The following is a 26,406-nucleotide window of genomic DNA, read 5'->3' on the forward strand; positions in this document are numbered from 1 at the left end:
ATCCTTGCAGTCACGAAAACTTAGGGATCTCTCTGTCTGGGTGGTTAGTCTCGGTCCCAGTCTCTCGTCTCGGTGTCTCCGCTCGCTCGCTCGTTCAGCCCAAGCAGCGCTCTGCTGTTGCTGCTCAACCAGACAACCAACGGCAACAACAGCGAGTGAAGGTACAGGCCTCTGCAATGCCCTGCTCACACCACGACGACGCGGCACCTGCAGGGGCTCCCCCATACTCTTCAAGTCGAAGAGAGGGCCCGCCTCCACGAAGAGGTCATTTTGGCCTCCTCCTCTGCGAGAAGGTGGAAATACCCCACGATTAACTTTAAAACTCGCACCAAACTGCCCCGATCAAACCTCGGTGAACCCATTTACAGTGCGACAGCGCGGTTGGCTATATACGGTGTGAAAGAAGTCCAGCATCCTGTGCGTACGTGCACAACTTTTGCTCCGTTGTTTCAACTGCCGTGGAATGGGCAGAGATTTCCACCGTTAAGTACTGGACATCGTCTGCGAATACTGGACATTATGTGAAAACATAAAGAGCATCGTGGCTCATCGGATTTCTCCATGCAATAAAAAAATATTCCGATTCACGTTCTGAGAAGCGGTGACCCCCAACAAACACCACGTTGGAGTTGATGTTCGATTTCGAAACGGACGACGGTCCCCGTGTCGCCAGTTTGCCCGGCTATTTTACACGGGAGATCAGCGGTGTGACGTGGGCATAGTCTTAGTCAAGTGGGTAACAACTTGTGGAGTTTGTATTTAGTAATTTTCTTGGTCGAGGGCCACGGGTCTGCAACCAAAGTGAAAATAAGAGCCATTCCCCCCCCCCCCATTTCGGGAGGAAAAAAACCTCCCCCTCGATATTTCAAGAGCCGCAATGCTACGCGAATTACGCCACGAAGCAGCGGTCCTTCAAAAGGTCGCATGCGCCTCCGTAGTTGGCAGGCTGCCGATCCCTGGTCCCAGGCAGAGACTTAACGCAGTCGAATGGAGCCGGGAGCTGACCCTTCGTTTGTCGAGGGTCGCTGTGAGAGACGCGCAAAGACAAAGATCCCCCGTATAGCCTCGACGCGACGAGCACCTAATGAAGGCCGGAACGACACACGAAAGGGGGTGAGTGGCCAACACCACGCCCGGCCGCTTTTGTCTCCCTGCGCGGCGATGTTCGCACTCCGCACCAAGTACCCATTTTTAGGCTGAGTCGACCTGAAGGGAGGCCCAGACCCGGTTCATATAATCGTCGCTCGTGTTGATGGCCGTGAGCCGGAATCGAACTCGGGTACGCCGGGTTCGTATCGCAGCGCGCTCAGCACTAACACCGCCTCTCACGGGCGAATAGCAACAGCAGCGGCGTGGAGTCGAGCCCAGGTCTGTGCCAGAACCGGGCGAGTGCCTCCTGATTCTGAGCTAATGCACACGGATGAGCGCGTTCAGAATTGCTTGGCTAGCCTGGTTGGGGTTTTGGCTTCAAGAAGATCGACGATTCCCATCGACGAATCATTGTCTCGTAGTCGGCCCGGCTTCTCGGTCTCCGTCTTCCCCGGCAGTCGAAATTAAACTAAATTTATTTGATCAGGTCAGGCGAGCTTAAGGAGCTCTTTTTTTCATAAGCCATCTGGCTATCACAAATGATAGCTCAACGGAGTGGCTTTTTCATCACGTGTAAATGTATAGCAGCCGAAATAACTCTAAACGCGTGATGTCGATTCTAAATGTGGAGGGGAAATACCGGAGGACCCGGAGGAAAATCCACGTGGCCACGGGGAGAGAGAGACATACAGACTCCAAATATAGAGCAGCAGGCGTCAGGGTCCGGATCGAACCCACGACCTCCTGTGTACCAGGCGATGTAGTTAACATCTCTTAGCCACCGTGATGATGATGAGAGACACGCAAACTCCAAATATACAGCAGGCGTCAGGGTCGGGATCGAACCCACGACCTCCTGCATATCAGGCGAGGTAGTTAACATCTCCTAGCCACCGTGACGATGATGATGATGAGAGACACGCAAACTCCAAATATACAGCAGCAGGCGTCAGGGTCCGGATGGAACCCACGACCTCCTGTGTACCAGGCGAGGTAGTTAACATCTCCTAGCCACCGCGAAACGATGGCGTCATCTCGCCACACGGCGCCGCGAGACAAAGGCTCTGCTGGAGGCCCCCTTCTTTGTCTTTCGTTCGCACGGTCGCTGGCGATGGCCCTGGTCCCACAATGAGATGGGGGCGTCAGAGGCCCGGGTGAGTGGAGAGGGGGCAGGGGTTGCGAAACCACTTAGCCACCATTGTCTCTTCAGCCCCGACACACAGGGTGCAGATGAAAGCCCCACCTCCCCCCCACGCTCCTCCTGGAGCAGCCAATTACTTAGGATGCATTTTATTTTTTAAACAAGAGGGCACACACGCAGCGTCGCGGCAAACAGGGGGGTGTGGACCGCTGCCTCGGTTGGACCGTTCGGGTGGGTGGGAGCGATGCGGGGGGGGGGGGCACGGACTCCTGGCGCAAGAGCCAGATGCGTCGATGGGTCGCGCGGAACCATCGATGGACTTCATCCAACAGTGGATAGATCGTGCCGAGTCATGATGATGTGAGACCAACGGCAAGAGGCGTCGGTTGGTTATACAGCGTTTTGTGTTTTGCAGAAGCATTGCCTCTTGGTAGTGTGTGGAATGTTACTTTTTTTAATTTTAATGTTTTACCTACGTGACTTTACCGAAAAAAACCTAAGAATATGAATCCTTGCAGTCACGAAAGCTTCAAATCTAGAATTCAAATCTAGAATGTTACCAGGCTTTCTCACATTTTCTAAATATTAGTATTTATTATTATTATTAAATATATAGTTTCCTACTAAATATTCCAACTAAATATTCACCGAGTCTCTTAAGAATTTTTTTTCCAGATGGCCCTGATACGTTTTTTTTTTTGCAATAGCGCGCAATGAGTGTGTGCTCTGTGTTTTCCCAATTGAGAAAATCTGCCGGTACACTTTTTTTTCGCAGGGTCTTAAACGTCCACCGGCGGAGCACACAGCGCACAACCAAAAAAATGTGTTACGTTTCATACTCTCGCAAGTCAACGTCGCAGATGTCAGGCCCTGACCTCTTAAGCCGGTGGATCTTAACCTTTCCTGCAGCCTTGCACCAATTTGGTTGCCAATCGTTAAAATAAGTATAATGCTAATAAATGCATAGGGGTTTGATGAAATAAAGTAAGTTGTACTGACGTACCCGTGCTACATTTGTGTTTTCAATTATTCACCTTCTAAAAAAACAATCTGCCCATGTCTCACACCCCCAGGGGGAGCGTGCACCCCAGGTTAAGAACCACTGGCTTAAGCAAATAATCATTTTTTTATTGGAATCTCTGCAAAGATTTGGTGCTGGCGACGAAGTTGTTCGAAAATGTTGCTTGCCAGAGCTAATTGTGTTCACGTCCCCGGCTCTGGCTGCTCCCACACTGGCTCCCACTTTGTTTTCGAAAGCAAACTCCCAAAATTCGACTTTTATCTACACGTGATCATCATCAGCAGCACCACCAACAGCGGAGGCGCAGTGGTCTGCGCGCTGTGCTTTTGACCCACCGACTCCCAGCTCCATTCCCCTCCGCAGCGAACATCAGTGGCGAGCGAAAGCTCAACCGGTCATGGCCACCCCAAACCGTTTTCACCAGCCCACACGGACCGGCGTGAAGTTTGGTCAAACAACCTCCATGGCCAACAGCGTGGAGAGAGGCCTTAAATCAGCAGTGGATTTCACGAAACGTATAAGTCTTGTGCGTGTGTGTGTGTTTTTTTTACTTTCGAAGGCCGGAACGACACACGAGAGCGGGGGACGGGTGGCCAGAATCACACCCGGCCGCTTTTGTCTCCCTAAGTGGCGATGTTTACACACCGCACCAGGTACTCATTTTAAGGCCGAGTCTACCTGGGGGAGGCCCAGAACCGGTTCACAATATCCGACGTTTCATTCTCCACGTGCTGGGGAGCTTCATCGGGAACTGCACGTTCCTGAATTCAGTTCCTGGAGGAGCTCCCAGCGCAGTACGACCCAGAAACGACATCGGTGGACAAGCAGCAGCCGTGACCGCGAAGGCTTTCGCCGTGTCTCGTGGTGGTCTGGTGACGCCTTCAACGCTGCGAGCTTCTGCCGGTTGGAGAGTCCTCGAGCCGCGAGTTTCGAGTCGAGCCATGTAAGACGCTTGGCCAAGTTGTCTCTCGGACGCCAAGGTTACTTAATCCATTCAAGGGACCTCGCACTAAAGCTTTGAAAAATTCATACCTCTTCATTCAAGGCGCTTCAAAAATAGTTTTTAAGGCTTCTGAGAATTTGCAACAATAACCCACGAGAAATGTGCCTCGTCCGGGCTCTGGAGACCACCTGGAGAAGATTCCAGGCCATGTGTTGACAACGATGGCGGACAAGTGGGAGACTCTTTGAATGTAATGAACATTACATTTGAACCTCATGGCGGTACCCCGGGGAAGCATAGTACCCCGGCTCTCGCATGATGTCCGCTATGCAGTCATTTTTAGTCTGTCGATGGTCGGCGATGCGGCAATCGACTCATCTCGACGAGCTGTACACGATGCACCACAACGGTGCGTACCGCGAGCGTTCAGGGTTTCGGCGCGGAGTGTGGCACTGATTTCGGATTGATTGGTACCCCAGTCGCGGAGTTGAGTACACCCCTGGACAAAAAATAGTGTCCCAGAAATAACATATTTAATTACCTCGGCCCATTTTGTATGATTTGGTACCCCGGGGTAAAACCATAAGGATGATTTGTTATCATGTTACGGTGTATTATCCGTTCTCTTTCCAATAAAACTCGATAGTCCCATTTAAGTGTTAAAACAAATGTAAGCACCCTGTATATTTTGTACCTTACGATGCAATAGCATTCGCTAGATACCCAGCGTGCAACCTGGGCCCAGTGAATCAGAGCAGACCCAAGGCTCTGGGCTATGAATAAGGTGAAATTGTACCGGGGGTCACCCCCGCAACACACGAATGTCTTGCACTACCAGCGCCTATGGCAAAGCGCGCTGCAGGACACGCCACTGCCTTCACGTGTTGACGTTAGTGATTTGAGAGGCAATGAATTATGGTGAAATGGTTTCGTCGGGAGGGGGGGTGGGGTTGCTAAGTGGATGACAATCAACTAACTCGGCATTGCCATAGAAAGGCCGAATGTTCCGAGCGTTGTTTTTGTAAGCGTTATAGAGCTTGGCATTAGCGTGCTTATGCAGGGAAGTTATCAAAGGATAGTGTTACCGTATTTGTGTAGCGGGCAGCTGGGTGAGATGCCTTGTTATTGTTGTGCGATTGATTGGGGGGGGCGGTTTCTCCGCTTTAAGGGATTATCGCTTTTCCAGAACCCGGCAATTTTTTCATCATCATCGCCGGTGACAGAGAGCTCTGAGGATTGGCGTCCAGAGGGAGCTTGCCAGCTGCGGCACGAAGTCTCGGGCGGACGCGGTTTCGCGAGCGATCGAGAGCGATGGGTCCGGTGATTTTGTTTTTTCTCGCAGCCATTCCGGGGTGGACGATTGGCACTGAACGTGAAGTCGCCGACGACGTACGAAGCCGCGGATTGGGCTGCCACAGATGATGATAGCTCAACCAAAGAGGCTTGCCATCGTCACGTGGGCAGCCAAAATACTCGAAACGCGTGATGTCGATTCTAAATGTGGAGGGGGGGGGGGACAGGAGGACCCGGAGGAAAATCCACGCGACCACGGGCAGAGAGACACGCAAACTCCAAATATACAGCAGCAGGCGTCAGGGTCGGGAGCGAACCCACGACCTCCTGTATACCAGGCGAGGTAGTTAACATATTCTAGCCACCGTGATGATGATGATGATGAGAGACACGCAAACTCCAAATATACAGCAGGCGTCAGGGTCCGGATCGAACCCACGACCTCCTCCAAACCAGGCGGGGTAGTTAACATCTTCTAGCCACCGTGATCATGATGATGATAGACACGCAAACTCCAAATATATGTAATAAAGGACTCGATCACCGGGTATGTCTCCGTTGTCCTTTATTTGGGTTCTTACACTTGTCCCACACGGCCCTCGCTCAGAGCCCCTCCGCTTGGCAACTCCACAGCTGCCTTCGCTCCCGTAGCCTCCTCGCCTCTGCAGCTCCGCTGCAGATCCCCTGTGCAGTCCTCCGGCTGCCCTCACTGCAGCTCCACCGCTGCTCCGCGTTCCCCCCGTGCTCGGTCACCGCTGGCCGACGGTGCCGAGTCTTACTCTGCGTGTGTGGCGATCTCGCCACTCTCCAACCTCCGCCCTGCGTGGCCTCACTCTAACTCTATCTCCCACACTCCCCCCGTCTCTTCCGGTATCTCTCCCTTAAGACCTCACCCCTCTCTCACACGTGACCTAACTCCTCCCCCCCATGACGTCATATCCGCCAAGCCGTTTACGCCCGCATTACACCACCCTCCCCCGTAGAGAAAATCCAGCCGACCTCGGCTGAACAATAACGAGACAAGTAATGCGAGCGAACACAACCATCACACATGCAAGGACAACGAAGCATACAATAAATATAACAACAACAACAAAACACAACAGTAAAATTCAACGAAATGTAAGGGACTTTGAGCGCGTTCGGGTCGCCGGTCCGTCCCGGACGGGCGGCGGCCCTCCTGCAGACCGGGAACGTGACGGGGTTTTAAGAGCGACAGGATGAAGTCCTCCTGTCGCTATTGGAGGCCCGTCAACGTCCCGGTCCCGTGTCCCTGAAGGCCCAGCGTCGGGGGTGCGTCGCGATCGTGTCTTTGACGGGGTCGGAAGGGCGGCGGGGCTCGGAGTCCCCGCAGCCGTGGTAGGCACACCCCGAGCAGAGTCTCCTGTCTCCAGCAATGTCACGGCCGGCTTGTCTGTCCTGGAGGATCCTTCCATGGCACGTCCGCTGTCGAGGCCTCCTGCTGGGGAGGACCCGGAACACGGGCCCAGCAGTCCCTGGCGTAATGGCCTTTACGGCCGCAGCGGAAGCAGTCGATGTCGTTGCGCCGCGCCGCAGGCCCTCCGTCCCGACGCTCATGTGGCGGCGGCGCAGATCGTGGCCCCGGCCTACTGCGGGCCGACCACTGAGCAGAGGCGGCCGTCAGCTCCTGCGGGCCCCCCGTCAGGAATGTACACCGCCTTCTTGGGATCCCAACCCGCGGCACCTCCATCGACGATGGGCCCCCCCCGTCCACGCCGTGACTTGCTTCCAACGGCGCAGGTTGAACTGGGCATCAAGACATTTAGCGGCCGCCCGGGATGTGAGCTTTTCGTGGCCACACACCGGCATAGGAATCCCCAAATCCCGGGACAGCTCGAGCATCTTACCCAAGATGAGAGGTTCGAGCAGGTCAGGCTCCGTCTCCGGGTATGCAGCCATGGCCAACTCCAATACCGCACCCCTGTATGCCACCGGCGACTCCTCGGGTGCTCGCTGACGTTGAACAAACCGGCGATGAGCATCATCCGGTGGCTCATATGCATCTTCCATCTCGTCAAAAACTCCTCTCAATGTTTTCTTCTTCTCGGCCTTTATAGAACGGAAGAATCTCACCGACTCGTCATCGAGAAGAGTCGGTAAAACCTCCAATGCCTCAGCGTCCGTCCACCTTGCTGAGCGTACCGCCGCCAAAAATCTGCAGGCGAAAGCACTCCAATCGCCCCCGATGGAGAATTCTTTAACGGTCGTGAGATGACGACTGCGACTCCTTGTTGCACCGTCCTCAGCCGATGACTCACCAGGCGGCATATTCAAAATGACGTCACATCGCAACGTGTTCAAGATGGCGGCCCCTCGCCGCGGAGAGCACAAGATGGCGGCTTCCCGCCGTTCTTCTCCTGCCACGCCCAAGATGGCGTCTTCTTGCCGCGTGGCCGATGGCGCCGACAGCGGAAGCAAGGCAGCAACCTGCGGACCTCCATCGGCTCTCCCCAACGCCGTCCTCGGCGTGACGAGCTCGCACAATTGCGCGAGCACGATTTTCAGTGTCTCCAGCTGCGCCGCCATCTGCCTCCATCGCCAATCTGCGTCCTCTGGTGCGGACGGGTCCACCGACGCGGCGACATCTTGGACTCCCGGAGCCGTACTCGTTCCCGCATGGATCTCCTCCTCCATCGCAGGCAAGTCCACCGCCTGAGGAAGGTCGTCGTCGTCGGATAATGATGCAGATGATGGCGCAGGAATATTCTTTTTTCTGAGCTGTTTTGACATGCCGTTTCACTTCTGACACCAGTGTAATAAAGGACTCGATCACCGGGTCTGTCTCCGTTGTCCTTTATTTGGGTTCTTACACTTGTCCCACACGGCCCTCGCTCAGAGCCCCTCCGCTTGGCAACTCCACAGCTGCCTTCGCTCCCGTAGCCTCCTCGCCTCTGCAGTTCCGCTGCAGATCCCCTGTGCAGTCCTCCGGCTGCCCTCACTGCAGCTCCACCGCTGCTCCGCGTTCCCCCCGTGCTCGGTCACCGCTGGCCGACGGTGCCGAGTCTTACTCTGCGCGTGTGGCAATCTCGCCACTCTCCAACCTTCGCCCTGCGTGGCCTCACTCTAACTCTATCTCCCACACTCCCCCCGTCTCTTCCGGTATCTCTCCCTTAAGACCTCACCCCTCTCTCACACGTGACCTAACTCCTCCCCCCCATGACGTCATATTCGCCAAGCCGTTTACGCCCGCATTACATATACACCAGCAGACGTCAGGGTCCGGATGGAACCCACGATCTCCTGTGTACCAGGCGGTAAAGTCACGTAGAAGGGAAAATAATAAAAAATAATAATAAAACGTCGTGAGAAATGTATTTTATTGTTTTTATTTTTATTATTATATTATTTCCCTTCTACGTGACTTTACCGAAAGAACCAAGAATATGAATCAAACGATACTTTTTAATTTTCAGAGCTGGAATGTAGCCAAATTACGCGCGTGTTGAACCGAGACCAATATATGTTTTAACCGGTGCGTTTTATGATCGCAATTAATCACGAGCAAAGCTGTAACATTCTTTCTGCAACATCAGACCTTTTTTTATAGATATGTACACAAGTAACACGTGGGGAGCCAGTAGCACAGATATCCCTGCACTATGAACTCACAGACCTGAGATTCATCTCCAGCAGCCAGGACTAACATTAGAGTGACTGACATCTGAACCACTGCTTAGCCTCCATTCACCCACCCGCACTGATCAGTGGGGTAAAGTCTGGCCAAACAACCCACGTGGCTGACATCGCGTTGGGGATGGCCTGTATCTAGCAGTGGATAGACAAACTGTCAATGAAAATGCATCGATGTGGGAGCGTAGACGTTCAATACGACATTAGATTTTGCTGCTTTGTGCTCCGTTGCCCACGGAGCCCCACAGCCTGTAAGCCGACGAAACCACAGCGACGAAATGTGAACTCCCTCGCCTTGAATACGGGAGGTCGCGGGTTCGATCCTCAACCATGACGCCTGCTGTATATTTGGAGTTTGCGTGTCTCGCTCTCCCTGTGGTCGCGTGGATTTTTTTTTTACCCTCCACATTTAGAATGAACAGGAGGCATTTCGAGTATTTGACAGCTGCTAATTTTCCACGTGATAAGCCACTTTGTTGAGTTCGCATTTGTGGCCAGGTCGCTTCTGAAAAAGAGCCAAACATCTCAGTGAGCCCTTCCTTGTTATTTTTTTAATCGTCTACACCTGTGATGCATGGTGGTCAAAGAGCCAAGCACTATCCAGGTTCCAGGACCTGCTTAGCTTCTCGGATCTAACAAGAGGTCGGGCGCATGCGAAAATGCCTGCTCACAAATTGAGAAGGCCGGCTTCTGTGGAATAGAAAGCACGATAACAAATGTTACACGGCTGTAGACATAACACCATCGCCACGCAATTCGTTAACGTTCGCACAAAAGAACCCGCGTGGTTCGTTCGTGTAAACTAAACGCTTAAAAGCCAGCTGAACATTTTTTTTACTTTACATTATTTTTTATTAGGCAGCAACCACTATATCCGGACGAGTTGACCACAATCAGGATAAAGCACGCCTACTGGTGCACTGTAAATTCCGCACAATAAATGTAAAAAGACAGACAGACAGACTAAATTCATTCAACAACCAAATTCATTGACAAGGAAACGTCTCGCAAGATTGCAGAGTCACCGGTGAGACGCTCCCGATTGCCAAGGTCAGGGAACGCGGGCGGGATGTTAACTACCTCGCCTGGTATGCAGGAGGTCGTGGGTTCGACCCCGACCCTGACGCCTGCTGTATATTTGGAGTTTGCGTGTCTCTCTCTCATCATCATTACGGTGGCAGGGAGATGTTAACAACCTCGCCTGGTATGCAGGAGGTCGTGGATTCGACCCCAACCCTGACGCCTGCTGCTGTATATTTGGAGTTTGCGTGTCTCTCTCTCATCATCATTATGGTGGCAGGGAGATGTTAACAACCTCGCCTGGTATGCAGGAGGTCGTGGATTCGACCCCGACCCTGACGCCTGCTGCTGTATATTTGGAGTTTGCGTGTCGCTCTCTCTCATCATTATCACGGTGGCTAGGAGATGTTAACAACCTCGCCTGGTATGCAGGAGGTCGTGGATTCGACCCCGACCCTGACGCCTGCTGCTGTATATTTGGAGTTTGCGTGTCTCTCTCTCTCTACCCGTGGTCTTGTGGATTTTTTTTTCGGGTTCTCCGGTTTTTCCCTCCCACATTCAGAATCAACGTCACGCTGTGCATTTCCACGTGATAAGCCCCTTCGTTGAGGTGCCATTTGTGACAGGCAGCTCGCTTCTCAAGAAGAGCTATGGAGCTCAGTGGGTCAATACCTGGCAACATAAAACATTCATTGGAACCTCATTTGCCAGTAGCAAAATATGATAATTGTTTTTAACCCTTTTATCTGGCAACAAAATTGACACCTTTTTACCAGGAGTCATGGCGTCATCTGGTCCAACACCATGTGAGACTAGGCTCTAAAGAGAGCTGTCTCGGGTGTGGATCAATCCATTTCAAGGACAGTGCATACATTATCAGAGTTGTGTTTTTGTTTGCATTCCGACTGCAGGTATTGTGGTCAATGCAAACATGACTCCTTGTAAAAAAAAAAGGTGTCAGTTTTGTTGCCAGATAAAAGGGTAAAAAAACAATTAACAACATAAAACATTCATTGGTTTTAGTTGGTTTGGTCGGCCTGACGTGTCCAGCATGAGCGACTCGTCCGGGGCTCGACGCAGGAATCACCTCGCCTGGCTCACAGCCTGCGTAGGAGGCAGTAGGACGCGTTGAGCCCACACTTGAACGACACAGGGCAGGTGCAGCTCTTTCCTTCACACGCGGTTTGAAACGAAGAGTTGGGGTTGGCAGCCTGGTTGTGAATTTGATGAAGTGCGAACTGAGCCTGACGCAACCGGCCACTGGCAATCACACAGCAGGCTAACAGCAGGTGACACAGCAATGGTTTGACCACGGCTATATGTATGTTGAACTTCTTTCGCACCGTACGTGGCCAACCATGCTAATCAGAGGTGCGGGGGAAGAACAACATATTAAACACAAAAAGCAGTTGTAAAGAAATTAATTTTCAATCTCAATGAAAAGCCAAAAGCCGCTGTGAGGATGACCGGAGTTTGCGTGATGATGGTTTTATGGTACTTGACGAGAGCAGCAAGGTACCGTGGTTCAGTTGTGGCGAGCATTTTGTGTGTAATGAGTGGCTGATGATGATGATAACCAATGCATGATTTTTCAAAGTCGCCTTCTGTTTAGAGACGTTTGTTATTGGATGGAATTCACCGTGTGTGGCTCACAGCCACTCTCTTTCATGTACGTTCTATCATATATGTGCCATGGAATATATATAAACACACACAACATCCACGTAATTGTTTTTGCTTGTGCAATATTTTTCTGGAAGGATGCATCATTTTTATTTCCCATGCTATTGAGTGTCCCAACTTTTAAATTGAATAAACAGAAATTAATCCAACAAAATGCAGATGCAATCCATGCAGGGATTTTTTTTCCTTCTTAATGTAAAAATAAAGTTTTGGGGGGGGGTTTTCACCAAAAACGCAGCGACTACAAAAAAACACAGCTCCAGCATCTGGCCAGAAAAACCCAAAAAGGTAGCCAACATTGAAAATGTACCCCAAACAACCATTTAAAACAAAAACTGCAAGCCCCAAAATTAAAGTTTGTTGCTTTTTGCATCAACACAACTCACAATTGCCAAGTCTCAAAAATCACCGAAAACCATTCCAGAACCCCGGTCAACGTTATTAAATATTCCTCACCATCCGCAGCTGGATGAAGGCCTACCGCCAAAGCCATTCACCACCATCTCTCATGCCGTGTGGTAATCCACCGAGCATCTACCCGCAATCCAATTCCATCGCCCGATCTCGCTCCTGGGCGAACATTCGCTGGGATGCGTTCCACTCCTTGGCTGCAACTCCATCATTATTCTTGACCACGAGCCAACCATCCCCCCCCTTCCCCCTCCTTGCAACGTGCCCATTTTGCTCAGGCCAACCTTCATTCCTCGAGTCAAAATAATTTCCTTCAACCCGTGTACATTTGCAAATCCACGTGTCATTATCTCTCAATGCAACTCCAAGCATTGCTTCTCTCCACAGCTCTTTACAAACTTTTCAGTTTGCTGTTCCAAATGTTGTCCTACAGAGGACAAATTAAACAGCAGTCTGTTCTATCACACGGTAGTAGTTGCGTTCCTGAAGAACACCGCGTTACGGGGAAAAATCGCATTCTAATAAATGTAATATAGGCTAAAGCGGTCCGCGATAACACGTGAGATGCGTACGCAGGCCAAAGACTGAGGCACGTGGGGAGCATCTCGAAGCATCCAGCAGCATCCCAATGCCTTGTGTGACGCTACACCGGAGGCAGCCGTGCAAACGTTTATTCCTAATTGCGCGACGTCGTTCCGTTCACTCGATCGCGTTATACCAAATTTGCATCCGCGTTATAAAAAAGTTTTCTCCAATACGTTCATCGTCGCGTTACATCCAATTCACGTTGTGAAAACACGCAGCGCGATAGAACAGACTGTATTATATTCTTTCGGTAAAGTCACGTAGAAGGGAAATAATAAAATAATATAAATATAAAACAATAAAAAAAATTATCACGTTTCGACTGCAACACAAGCAATCACCATCAGGTGTGAAATCCACAGCAAGAAAATTTGAACAGACTGTACTTTCAAAAATCTCTGCACGGTTTGAGACGCTGTGACCAGCATGCACTTACAGCCATCTTTCCCAACTGCAGCCAAACTGTGAAACTGCATAAACGCTGAACTCTTTAACATGTGCACGTACAAACGCCAAGCCTCAATGAGGCAAGAAAACATTAAGGCACTTATAAATTACCTTGAAGTTGTGCTCAATGTTTCCTCCTTCAAGCAGGGGGTCAACAAGGCCCAAGCTAAAGACCACACCCATTTCCACCACAACCCCTCTGCCTGTGCAAAGCACAGAACACAAGACATTGCACCGCGGTAATTGCAAACACGTTGCCCGAAAGCGAGCGCCCGACCCGATATGGATGCACCGAAATTCGTTTCCCCGACCTGGAGGTTGTTTCCCTCTCAACCCAAGCGGCCAAGCCAAGCCACTCCAAACCTTCTCACTCACCCAGCCGGGTGGGGCAGCCCAAGCAGGGGATCCACACCAGAGCGGAACGACCAACAGCGGGAGGGTGGAGCAATGCCACGAAGATCGTGTGTGCGCCAGCGGCGAGATGGACCGTGGCGCCACGGGGACCGGCTGGGTTTGGCGGTGGCCAAGGCCTTCAATCCGGCATTCGATAAAAAACAAACACGACGAGGGAACGGGAAGATTTTACGCCGTTTCAATCGCTTCCAATTTACTCGAGCCCTCACTGCCAAGGTATATAAGCTGCAAGTACATGACACACGCGCAATAATGTCCGCGTAAAACCAAGTGAAACAACCGCAAAGACACTGTACATTGGCTTTTATTACAGAATATCCACGACACAAAATGTACAAATCTCGTTGAGACGGACAGATGCTTTTGCTATTCCAATGTGTGACGTCACGCACGTTGACTTTGTAAATAATTACATTTCTGCCCAACATAGTACAAGGGAACGCTCTGTAACGTAACATGCAGAAAATAAAAAAATAAACCCGACGGCAAAAGCACACACAGGCAGATGCACAACGGCACGTTGAAAACACACCATTGTATTACAAGAAGAAAATAAAAAATAAAACATCTCGCAGTCGTCCCGAGAATTAGGTTAAAATAAAGCCCAGATGGTTCCAATTTCACCAGCCCCGGCCTGCCCCCCCCCCTACCAACGCCGGTAGTGTTTTGACGTATGTGCAGTATGCTGGTGTCACATTTCAATACGGTACACTTGCCTACTGAACCAGCAGGGGGTAATGGGACTTGCAACAAAGCCCACCGTGTAATAAGAGTAAGACAACAAAACTCAACGACGCACTGAGTGAGTGTTAGGAAAAATAGAACGATGTCGCGCTCATAAAAAAACCACGTCACCTTTACTTCCCCCCCACCGTTGAACCTCTGCAGTCACCCTTCAAGCGACGTAACGATTCATATTCTTAGGTTTTTTCGGTAAAGTCACGTAGGTAAAAAATTAAAATTAATAAAAGTAAAATAAAAATCACGACGTTTCGGAGGCAACACAAGCTTCCGTCTTCAGGTGAAGCTTGTGTTGCCTCCGAAACGTCGTGATTTTATTGTTTTTTATTTTTTATTAATTTTAATTTCATTTTTTACCTACGTGACTTTACCTAAAGAACTAAGGCTATGAATCCTTGCAGTCACGAAAGATTCAAATCTAGGATGTAACGATTCACCGCTCCCACATCGGCTCGTTGAATGTGTCACGAAATCACGGCCGCCTTCCAATTAAATAACGATGTTTTGTTTTGTGTCCTATTTTCTTTTTTTCTCCTCATCTCTTCACTCCCGTTGGTATTGTTTTCTTTGCGTTTCGGTAGCCTCGATGTAAAAAATATGTAGATCATCTGAATATGGTTTGCAAAGGCAAAAGGTGAAGGTCCAGGCCCCGCAATTGGAGGGAGGGAGCTCCAGAAAAACCCCACTAACTCCCCCTCGACTCTGGACAGAACCCTTAGAAGCATTCGGGGAATACTCACAGTTTACCCCACCACACAGAACCTGACGACTGCCTTGTGGTGTATCCATTAAAATGGGGGGGGGGGGAGGGGGATTAAGAAAATAGTTCCATTGGTCCAACTTCCACTCCGGAAGAAACAACTGTTACACCACCACAGTCGTATCCGGATGGTTTATATAATATAACAGTTACAGCAAACGTAACTTCACACGCACTTATTGACATCTGTACACGATTTGTAAAAAAAAACAACAATAACAATACAGACAATGGTTAACCAATACTGCTAACCAACACAAAGGGCTTTCCAAAACCCAAGTTTCGACACGCTCATTTTACACACGTACACATTATAAACATTCAACACTATCACGCCTTCCTGTGCCCAAGTCCACTTCCATTTCTCAAGAGAAACACCTCGACCACCGCGGCCGCTGTTGCAGACGCGCTACGGAGCCGGCCAGACCTGCGGCAGCGCCGGCGAGTGCTCCTTGCTCCGCAAGCGCTTGCGGCTCGCCACAAAATTCCGGAGCTGCTCCAGGGCCTGCTGCCCCATCTCCATGATGTTGGCCCTCAGCGAGGCCTGCACGGCATTCTCCAGCGACGGGTCTTTGTCCACCAGCATCCTCACCACCGTGCAGAACGTCTCGCAGTCCTCCCGGTATGCCTACGAAAAGTGGACGCAGAACAAAGATGAGGACGCATGCTGGTCATCAGCATCGTCATCAGCCATGACGTCATCATCGTCATCAGCCATGATGTCATAATCGACGTCATAATAATCGTCATCAGCCATGACGTCGTCATCATCAGCCATAACGTCATAATCGTCATCAGCCATGATGTCATCAGACATGACGTCATCATCATCGTCACCGACCATGACGTCGTCATCGTCACCGGCCATGATGTCGTCATCATCATCGTCACCGGCCATGAAGTCATCATCGTCATCAGCCATGACGTCATCATCGTCATCAGCCATGACGTCATCATCGTCATCAGCCATGATGTCATCATCATGGTCAACAGCCATGACTAAACTAAACTATCCGAGAGCCAGGTGCGTACCTCCTGATTATAAGCTAATTCACACGGATTAGCGTGATCCTAATTGCTTGGCTCGCCTGGTTGGGGTTTGCGCTTCAAGAGGACCGACGATTGTCATCGATGATTCTCGTCGATGAATCGTCACTGGCCCGGCTTCTCGCTCTCATTCTTCCCCGGCAGTCTAAACTAAACATTTATTTTTATTTATCCAGCTAAGGCCCACTGTAACCTGGCCACAAATGATGGCTAAACGAAGTGGCTTATCACGTGGAAATTCACAGCAGCCAAATGGAAGAAGGGTCCCCCCCAAGCCGTCACTATCTCATGATCCTGCAATACGCCCGATTCAGATTTTTCTGACATGACCTGCTCACCACGTAGCACCTAAGAAGCCTCGGCCTACTGTTGGAAACGTGCAAGCGTAAAACTTTGCCTCCTGCACGCAGAAACCTATGGGGCCAGTGATAAATCTTTTTTTTATATGTGCCTCGATTTTATAGGTAGGACTACCTTTGTTTAATTTATATTGGAAAGTATTGCGATGCCCGCCTTAGTGGAGGCGAGTTTTTACTCAAAAAATTAATTGAATGAATTAAATGAATGACAGAAGACAAAGTGCCCCCCCATTTAACTCCCTGCACTAGGAGCCAACAACACTGACCCTCATGGCATATTTCTACTGACAGTAATAAATTCCCGTTTAACGCGTGGCGTTCACACTCGGCGTTTTCCCTTTAACGCGGGTCGTCTTTTATGGAACGTTTCCCGCTTAACGTGCACTGCGCTCGGGATAACGAGTGTGACGCGCGACAGACTATTCACTATAAGGCAGTCTCACATGTGATGGACTACTCACTATAATGAGAGTCTAGCGCATGTGACGGACTACTTTCTACGTGGTGTGGGCATTAGCAATGTTGTCCAGTGATGCTGGAGCTGGTATGTATGTCTGTATGTTGAACTTCTTTCGGATCATACGTGGCCAACCATACTCATCGGAGGTAATGTAGTACTGGCACTGTGTGGATGCGTGCTGTGTTACATGTCATGTCTTCCTCTTCCCCAGTCTGTGTTCCGGCACCTTTGTGCGTAGCATTATCCTCACCCCCTGATCTTTTTCACTCCCCATATCTCTCTCTTTCTCTCTCGCTCACACTTCGTTATATTTAAATAAATGACTGTCACACATGGCATACTTATGGAAACACTATATAAACACGACACGTTTAAAAAGAAACGTGTAAAACAGTGTCCTGTCGATTAAAAACAACGATAAAATTACGGGCTGGAACGGCACCCCCACCTTCACCGTTATCCCCTATGGAGAAACTACTCCCCGCTGAACGCAAATTTACTTGACACGGACATTGTCAGGAACACAACCCCTGCGTCAAGCGATGGCTTGCCGTACACTTGTGCATTGCGGTCATCGGTAACAAATCTCCCCTGCTGTGAGACGCGACGTACAAAACACACAATCTCTCTGACGAATAAAAGCCAGGATTTCAAGCTCCAATCGCCTACAAGCACAACAGATCTAGAGAACAAGACGAAGGCTCGCACTAAGTTGCCACAATAATCACATTCTTGGCTTGCCGACACCGGCGTCACACTTCTGAACAAAGTGGCCACATCTCTCCACGCCAACGTCTGATGACAAATGATCTGTCACGCCGCCTGCTGCTCCGATGTCAAGTCCATATCTCCAAACAGTTACACGTTTGAAGCATTACGCGCCTATGATCCGCTGCAAATGACGAACATCTCTAAGGAAGCTTTTGAGTGTAAAATAACACACCACCAGTTTCTCCCTTTCCATTCAGGGCAAAACATTTTAGCCTCTTCAGACTTTGCGTTTTATCACCGTTTTTCGAGCTGCATAGAACTGCACAAGTCAGACGATCATTAATCTCACCTATGGCAGTCACCAGACATCTGACGACCTTTAGATACAGACGGCGAAAACTTGCAAGGGTGTTCATGAAGCTATCATCAATCATTTATGAAATGATAATTTGAACTACGCGGTTGAAATGCTTCCAATGTATTCCTCAAATAGTTAACTTTTTTTGTTCGGCTGAAAATCTTCATAGCGAACCCTCAAACAGCGCGCGACAAAAATGCCACGAAACGTAACCGAGACGTTGGCGACCACAAGACTCTACAGATGTCGATGCAACATGTGTGTCGCCGATGACAAGGGTGGAATACGGAAGTTTAGAGGAATGAGATACAAATGTTCGTACCGCTAAGTAGTTTTGATGGCCTCTAGCTCAAACCGTTGTTTAATTTTACACAAAATACAGCAATTTGTGAATCCACTGCTGGATGATGGCATCCCAAAGCCGTGTCGGTCATGGGGTTGTTTTGTTCCTGTACTTGACCACACCAGTCGGCGCGGGTTTGAGAGGGGGGAGTGGGAGAGCCAGGACTGGTTCAGATCTCACTCGCCACCGACATTAGCCACAGTCGAGAGTCTATCTCGAGCCGCAAGATTTGCAGCGCAGTGTTGCGAACATCTGTGAGACTGCTCCCCCTGGCTGTCGAATTATAATTCTTTAATAATTGACGATGTATTTATTGACAATCTGTCGAGTTTGTTCTGGAGTCAAAGGCGTTCACACACACCCCCCCAGGCATCAACTTCATGATATTTACAAAGCCCACTTCGCTATATAGCTTTTTTTCCAGACGCGACCTTGCCACAAATGATAGCTCAACAAAGTGGCTTTTTTATATATAGCAGCCAAATACTCATAACGTACGTTCATTCTAAATGTGGAGGGAAAAACCGGAGGACCCGGAGAAAAATCCACGCAACCACGGGGAGAGAGACACGCACACTCCAAATACACAAGTGTCAGGGTTGGGTTCGAACCCACAACCACCTGTATAAAAGGCAAGGGAGTTAACATCTCGCCACCGTGCAGCACGTGCGACTCCAAATTTTCCTCTGCGTAGATGTTTAACACTGCCTCGCCCATCTCCCATCTAATTACGAGAACCAACGCATAACGCTCCCTTGCCGACGATCGTGCTGGGATGGTTTTTTTAAGTATTCAAACAGAACACAATCTCGAATCACTCCCGAGACATTGGCCGCACCAGTCGGCCACAAACGAGAGGAGCCTTGTTGGTCAAGAAAGAGATAGTTCTCATATTTAAATGTGACCGTTCAGCATAGGCAGTTGGTGTTTTAACGACTGTGCATTCACACCTCCAATTAGCATGGTTGGCTACGTACATAAAATTCAGCGGCAATACCTACAAAGCACATCTTTGTGAGAATATCTACTCAAAACACGGAAGGAAACAAATGCACAACCAAGGATATTCACCGATACAAATAATCCACACAAATGTGTGATTAAGAGCATGTATATGTGCGCACCCCCTTGTCAATTAACTGCTGGATTAGGGCCTCTCCAACACCGTGCAGCTTGCACGTTGAACTCTGCTTCGCACCGCACGTAGTGAACCGTGCTAATCGGAGTGTGGGGTGCTAATCGGGAGGTTGTGGGGGTTAATGGACCCAACCTCACCATGGTGGTCGGTGCAGGTTGATGAAAGGTGGGCAGCGTAGGTGTGAGAGCAAAGGACAATTACGCCACAACGGTTTGCGGCACTGCCCTCTGCTGTCCGCCACTCAGCCCCCCGCAGCCTATAATGACTGTTATGCACACGGTGGTTGCCCATCCAAGCACTCTGCAGGCGCACGTCTGCTTACCGTCGGAGATTCAATGTGATCGGGCGCATTCCAGGTGATTTGGTCACAAGCCTCAAGTGCATACCTTCGTTGAAATTCTTTTAATGAAATGGTTCATTAAAAGCGGCCCTTGTTTGCGCAAGAATGCACTTCCTTTTCAAAAAGAGCAATTATTATTCGTGCATTAAAGACTTGTGGATTTTCATTAATTCGGAAACCGCGGCGGGGCTGTTTATCTTCCCAAGAACCAACACCGTTAGCAAAACAGAACCAGACACCACTCTCTCTCTCTCGCTCTCCTAATGTACCCAAAAAATATACAAACCAAGTCCGTACAAATAATCGGTACACAAAAATGACTCGTGTGCATTGTTCCCGTGACCAAAACCAACCCCCCCGCGCGCTACACCGTACACAGGGGGGCCTGGGATTCTGAGCAGATCGAATCGCCGCCGTGCATTCCAACCAGCGGCAGCCGCACACCCTCTCTTGAACCCTGGCGATGGGCAAGCTGTAATTAGGGTGGTTACACACACCGGCAACCATCCGCACCCACCCCCCCTCCCCGTCCCCCCCAAAATGTCCCTTGGCCCCACTTTCTAAACGGCAGCAGTCGGTCGTGCCAAGCGGATTTAGCCTCATTAAAAAAAGCCCCTCTCTGTCATCACCCACCGACCGTGGAAGTCCAACTAATTAGGCGACAGGGTGTTAATTTAGCGCTTAAACGGACCAGAAGAAAAAAATCTACCAACACGTACAGAACACCAGAAGGTGACCAAAGGCAAGGACACACAGACGCACACACGCACGCAAGCACACACACACACGCACACACACGCACGCCCAGAAAGTAAAACCGCCATCATTACGATCGCCATTAGCCATGTTTAGGATTTTCCAGAGCCCTATTAAAAAAAACGGGTCTTGTCAAGATCGAGAAAACCAAAATATCTCCGTTTTTCGAGAACCTATCATTAACGGTGAATTTCCCGAGATGGCCAACAATTTTATAGCGTTTCAGGTTTTTAACATGTCCCAGCGACAATTTACTGTACCTCAACGTTGTTTTTTTTGTACTTTTTTTCAGAGGGGAAAAAAAATCCGGTCAAAGGCAAGTCGTAACGGAGCCGTCGTTAAGTGCCTGATGTCAAACCGCAAAAAAAATTCGGGAATTTTTTTTTTCACTCAAAAAAGCAGAGCTCTACCAAAGATGCCTTCCTTTCTCCTCCCCACGCTCGCCAGCAGCGTCTCGCAGGCTGAAAACGTCATTAGGAGAATGCAGCCGCAGAGGAACAGAGGTGCCGAGAGCAAGCCCTCACGCTTCTATTCTGTTGTCGGGGTTGAAAGATGAGGCCCACAGGGCCCGAGACGGTGCAGACCTGCACATCGTCTGCACCGACGCCAAACTTGACTCTTTCACCATTATAACGACTTAAACACAACTCTGTGTGACTAAAGTGGGTACACGACCGCGGCGAGTTTTCCCCTTTTAACCGTGGCTTTTCTCTTCACACATATGTATACACACAGCCCTTTGACCAAATCACCCAGGCATGCGTGCAAACCTCAACCTGAATACAAAGCAATCCCCACCGGAACACAAATCTATTTCGTCCAATGATCGTAAGACACGCAACACATTAAAAACAAAGAGATTACAATAACAGTTTTCCGTACAGTAGTGTGTGACCTATTATTTCGCAAGATAAGGAGGGTTGAACTTTGATAGTGCTGATATAGACGACTACTGAGGGGCTATAGATCGACAGTAGTCAATCGCTGTACAATACTTATATGCTCCCGTGTTCCTGCCTTCACCAACCCACAATGACCCGCCTGGTGAAGTACAGTCAAAATAACTCGCAACGACGCACGGCGCACGGCGAAGCCCTCATCCAGCCGTGGAATTGAACAAGCCGCACATGTAGGTGTGCATGCGATGTACATGACAAGACGGATTCAAACCCCACCCCTAAACAGCTGCAATCATTTTTGAAGCGGCATTCCTCCTTTAAGTGCACATTACACAACCGCGGAGGAAATAGCGTGCGTTTTTGCGTAATGCAGGTACACAAGAGGGGGCATTATTATTTCGCGGGCGGCTTCACCGACATCGCGACGGTCAAACCCGTTTGCAGACCGCAGAGGAGCCCACCTGCTCGATTTCACGCCTCTTCTTCAGCACCTCTTCGTCCACCGTGTCCAGGTGCTTCTCGCCCTCCGGCTCTTTCACACCTGTAAACGCACATGCACACGCGCACACACACACATACAGCTCGAACAGGCTATTGGGGCAAGTCTGTTTTTTGTTTGCGTGCACCGATGAAGGCTGGGCACGGAGCATGAGGTGGCGGTGCGGGAAGCAACACGCTCGGCCGCCTTTTTCTCCAAAGTGATGACGTTTACACATGGCTCCAGGTACTCGTATAAGGCCGAGTCGACCTAGGGCAGACTCGAGACCAGTTAAAATATTCACAAATTATGTTACCAGACATCGAAACTCGCGTGGCTGAATGCGTAGCGCAGTTCGCCAAGCCACTGTGCCACCACTCTTTGTCAAGCGTGCGCGCGCGCACACACACACACCCAGGCAGACTTAATGTGTTACCCAAGTGAGAGCCCCCATTGAGACAAGTATCTATTGCAATGTGTGTGAACCTTCGGGTGTGGCCATTGAATGACAAAGCAGCAACTATCGCGGTGCAGAAAAAGTAACTGCATGGAGGCAAAAAAATTATAATTAAAGGATGTGATGAAAAATGTTATCCAGGCTCTATCCTTGTTAGCTTCCGATATCTGACGAAATGGAGCACGTATATGTGCTAAATCTAAAAAAATCCAATTTGTAAATATATATATTTTTAAACGATAATAGGCATGTCATCAACATTAGCAGCCACAATGTATCGACTGCTTGAGGAGGATTTACCCAAACCACCGCTCTCCCTCAAGGTCTCGTGATGCAACAATCCATCTTGCAGCTGTACGCGGTGGGTAGATGGTAACTACCTCGCCTGGTCTACAGGAGGTCATTCCTCACCCTCCCCTCTCCACCCAGCCCCACCCCTCCCATTTTTGGATGCACGACGGACGGACACAATAATCCCCTGTGGGCTGGTGTACTACTGCTATATATTTGGAGATTGCGTGTCTCTCTCTCATCATCATCATCACGGTGGCTAGAAGATGTTAACTACCTCGCCTGGTCTACAGGAGGTCGGGGCTTCGATCATGACCCTGACGCCTGCTGCTGTATATTTGGAGTTTGCGTGTCTCTCTGCCCATGGTCGTGTGGATTTTTCTCTGGCTCCTCCGGTTTTTCCCCTCCACATTTAGAATCAACGTGCGCTTGCAGTATTTGGCTTCTATAAATTTCCAAGTGATAAGCTCCTTCATTGGGCTTCCAATTGTGGCGAGGTTACTTCTGAAAAAGCGCTATAAATAGCTCGGTGGGCCTTACGTGGTAGAAGAAAACAAAGTGTCGTTTAGTAATGCAGGTGAACTAATTTCATTGTGCCATCTCCACAAAGACCTCTCCGGTGTGTTCTCTCCTTTGGCTGCCACTGTCATGAGTCTTGACCACTAGGACATGATCTCTTCCCGTGACGTGTCTCCTGCCGAAACCCTCGCTCTTTCCTTGACAATGCGATGTCTCCAACGAGCACATGTTCTCTCGTGAAAGTGTTCTCGTCTCTCAGACAATTGCAAGCATGCAACCTCTCTATGCTTCTTTGCGCGCCATTCAGCTTGTGTTCAATCTTCTTTTGTCAACATCTCTATATTTCCGATCATTGTCATAGCAGGTAATAAACTGTTATTCAAATGCATTGTGCCGACAGACGGAAGAAAGTTTTTTGCTTATTGTATACTGTCAATTTTTTGTATCCATTTCATAGCAGATAATAGCCATTATTGAAAACAATTATTTTACAGGCACAGTGCATGTATCACAAGCAAAATATATCAAACTTAACCCGTGAACCAACGCATCTTCAGAGGCCACGTTGACGCCACCGGCCACCGAATCTGTACTTTTAAGGTGAAACCAAAACTGCGCCACTCACTCTTAGCTGCAGCCTCCGCGTCTCCGATGCCGATGGGCGGAGAGGCCACGCTCGAGCCAACGGCGCCATCCGAAGGCCCCGCCGCCGGTCCCACGGAGGCCTTCTCCAAACGTGCCGCCGCCGGCTCGTCAGAGGAAGTCGAAATCTCCGCCAAGCCGCCCCGACAAAGCGGCTTCCCTACGCCGCGCATAGCGGGAGAATTCGGGGAATCCTGTTGCTGCTGCTGCTGCTGCTCCTGGAGCGTCGACGACAGGAAGGGAATCCCTCCGCTCGCCGCCGCCAAACGCTTTCCGCAGTTCCATATCACCGGCTCCGGAGGAGCACCGCCCGCAGCGTCCGTGGCCGGCCTATCTTCGCACGACTTTCCAGCGACGCTGCTGTCGGCAAATTTGGCTCGTCCCTTGTCTTCGTCGCCCTTGGGGCCAAACTTCTGGAGAAAGGTAGCGCCGAACGCCTCCGTCGGGTGGTCCTTGGGCACACCGTTGGTGGGAAATGACAGGCCCACGCGGGCGTCCGCGCCGACCATCATGTCGGCGAGGTTCGTCATTTCCGTCCAATCGGACGGCTTGGGGGAAGCGTTCTTTACCGCCGCCACCGCCGCCTGTGTCACCGCCGCCTGTGTCACCGCTGAAGAGACGACCTCCTCGGCGGCCAGGCTCGAGTTGCTCTGTCCGCTTTGCGTTGGTGGCTGTGCGGCATCGAGCACCTGACACACACAGATGGCAAGGGGGGGAGGGGGAGAATTAGCGGCCAAGAGTTTACAAAAAACATGGGAGGTCTTTTGCAAAGAAAACCATCCAAAACCATAAAAATAACGTTCCAATGGCGATGATTAATAGTCTATAAAGCATCTATATGCAAGCAGATCTCAGAATACACTTTATAAAAGTAAATAATAACACATTGAGGTGAAAGGGGGGATCGGGGGTGGAGGTAAAACTATTTTAAATATTACCAGGTAAGGCCCACTGAGCTATATAGCTCTTTTTTATAAGCGTCCTGGCCACAAATGATATCTCAACGAAGTGGCTTATCGTGTGGAAATATATAGCAGCCAAATACTCGAAACGCGTGTTTCAAAACGAGGAGGGAAAACGGGAGGACCAGGAGAAAAATCCACGCGACCACGGAGAGAACATGCAAACTCCAAATATACAAGCGTCAGGGTCGGGATCAAAACCCACAACCTCCTCCATACCAGGCGAGGAAGTTAATATCTTGCCACTCAGGTGGGTAAAGGCAGAGCAATATGAAAGAGAGGAGAGCCAAACTGCAACGTGGACTGGCACCAACACCAAGTCTCAGGGACAGCAAAGGCAGCCAGGGAACCTCCTCATACAGGAATACAACCTTCTAACTTTGCTAATTCGTTCAGCGGGCAAGTGTGCTGAGCACAGATCTCAACCGGATCAAGTGCTGAAGTCGCCCTGTAAAAAATGTAAAAACCAGGGCTTGCACAAAAAAATATATTTTTAAATAGATACATAATGTGAATAAAAACACTCAGGGTAACAGCAAGCCTTTACTGACATAGGTGTAGAAATTATTTAAGAGTAAGTCAGCAAATATGCTTTCGAATAACTTTAGAAAACTAACTTTTCTCTCAATGCCCTGTTATTCTTAGTCATTAATCTATAAATATACCAGGCAGTGTTCTCTCTCAGTGGACGCGAGACGTATCAGACGTCAGCTCACCTTGGGGGAGGCCGACGGGCTGCGGAAACCAAGTTTAGTTTTCGGCGGTTCCGCAGATTTTCCTGAAGGAGAAAAAAAAAATCCACATTAATCACTCATTTCAAATTGGGAAAATGTGTGACATTCAAAACACACGGTTAAACTGTAACTCAAGCGTAGCCGCATGACATCGTGCGCCGATCGGGTGTGCTCCACAAATTCACTGCACGTTCTGGCAGACGAGAGGGGGACGGGGGGACAAGCTGAATTACTTCCCAGATGTTTTTTTTCTCTTCCCTTCTATACATTCAAGCACATTAATAATTCTCCAAATAATTAGATATATGGTCCAGGTTTCTCTGCAGATTGCACCCTGATAGAGTTTCCAGACCTCCCCGTGCCTTTCACCTTCATTATTTCCGAGCCACGGAGTGAAACTGTCTGGAGGTAAATAAAACGAATGGCGAGGAACTCCAGCTGAGCGTCGGACCTTGCTCGAACAAAAGCTCCAAGCGACCGGCCGGGCATCCGGCTCTCACTATAAAACCAGCTGGTAACGACATTCTTCATTCCCGAGCCCGCCTCATCCCTCCCGCAGGTGATGGCAATAAATCAGGGACATCGGCAAATTCTGCAGAAGAAAAGGGGGAGCTTTGACGTCCTGTGTGGCTTTTGTTCCAGACATTTACTGTCAGCCGTGTTTTGTAATTGGAGAGGAGAGCCACAATAAAGTTAAGAGGATGGCAAAAAAA

At 49.8% G+C, this 26,406-nt stretch overlaps 1 protein-coding gene across 1 annotated transcript; it reads right to left on the bottom strand.

Moving 5' to 3' along the window:
• Positions 1 to 13,986: 13,986 nt before the first annotated feature.
• On the bottom strand, positions 13,987 to 24,587 carry PPHLN1 (periphilin 1). Its single transcript, XM_078609627.1, has 3 exons — positions 23,981 to 24,587; positions 22,072 to 22,151; positions 13,987 to 15,827 (listed from the first exon to the last, which is right to left on the bottom strand). The coding sequence occupies exons 1-3, from the start codon at positions 24,525 to 24,527 to the stop codon at positions 15,609 to 15,611; spliced, it is 846 nt and encodes a 281-aa protein (XP_078465753.1). The 5' UTR covers positions 24,528 to 24,587; the 3' UTR covers positions 13,987 to 15,608.
• Positions 24,588 to 26,406: the final 1,819 nt, after the last annotated feature.

The sequence above is a fragment of the Lampetra planeri genome, chromosome 32 (assembly GCF_965212315.1).
Source record: "Lampetra planeri chromosome 32, kcLamPlan1.2.h2, whole genome shotgun sequence".
Lineage (NCBI taxonomy): Eukaryota > Metazoa > Chordata > Hyperoartia > Petromyzontiformes > Petromyzontidae > Lampetra > Lampetra planeri.

Coding starts and splice junctions, on each gene's coding strand:
- PPHLN1 (XM_078609627.1), bottom strand. CDS start 24,527: ATGACGAACCTCGCCGACATGATGGTCGGCGCGGACGCCCGCGTGGGC. Junction 22,152..23,980: donor CGCGGAGGCTGCAGCTAAGA/GTGAGTGGCGCA, acceptor GTGCGTTTACAG/GTGTGAAAGAGCCGGAGGGC. Junction 15,828..22,071: donor AGAGGCGTGAAATCGAGCAG/GTGGGCTCCTCT, acceptor CACTTTTCGTAG/GCATACCGGGAGGACTGCGA.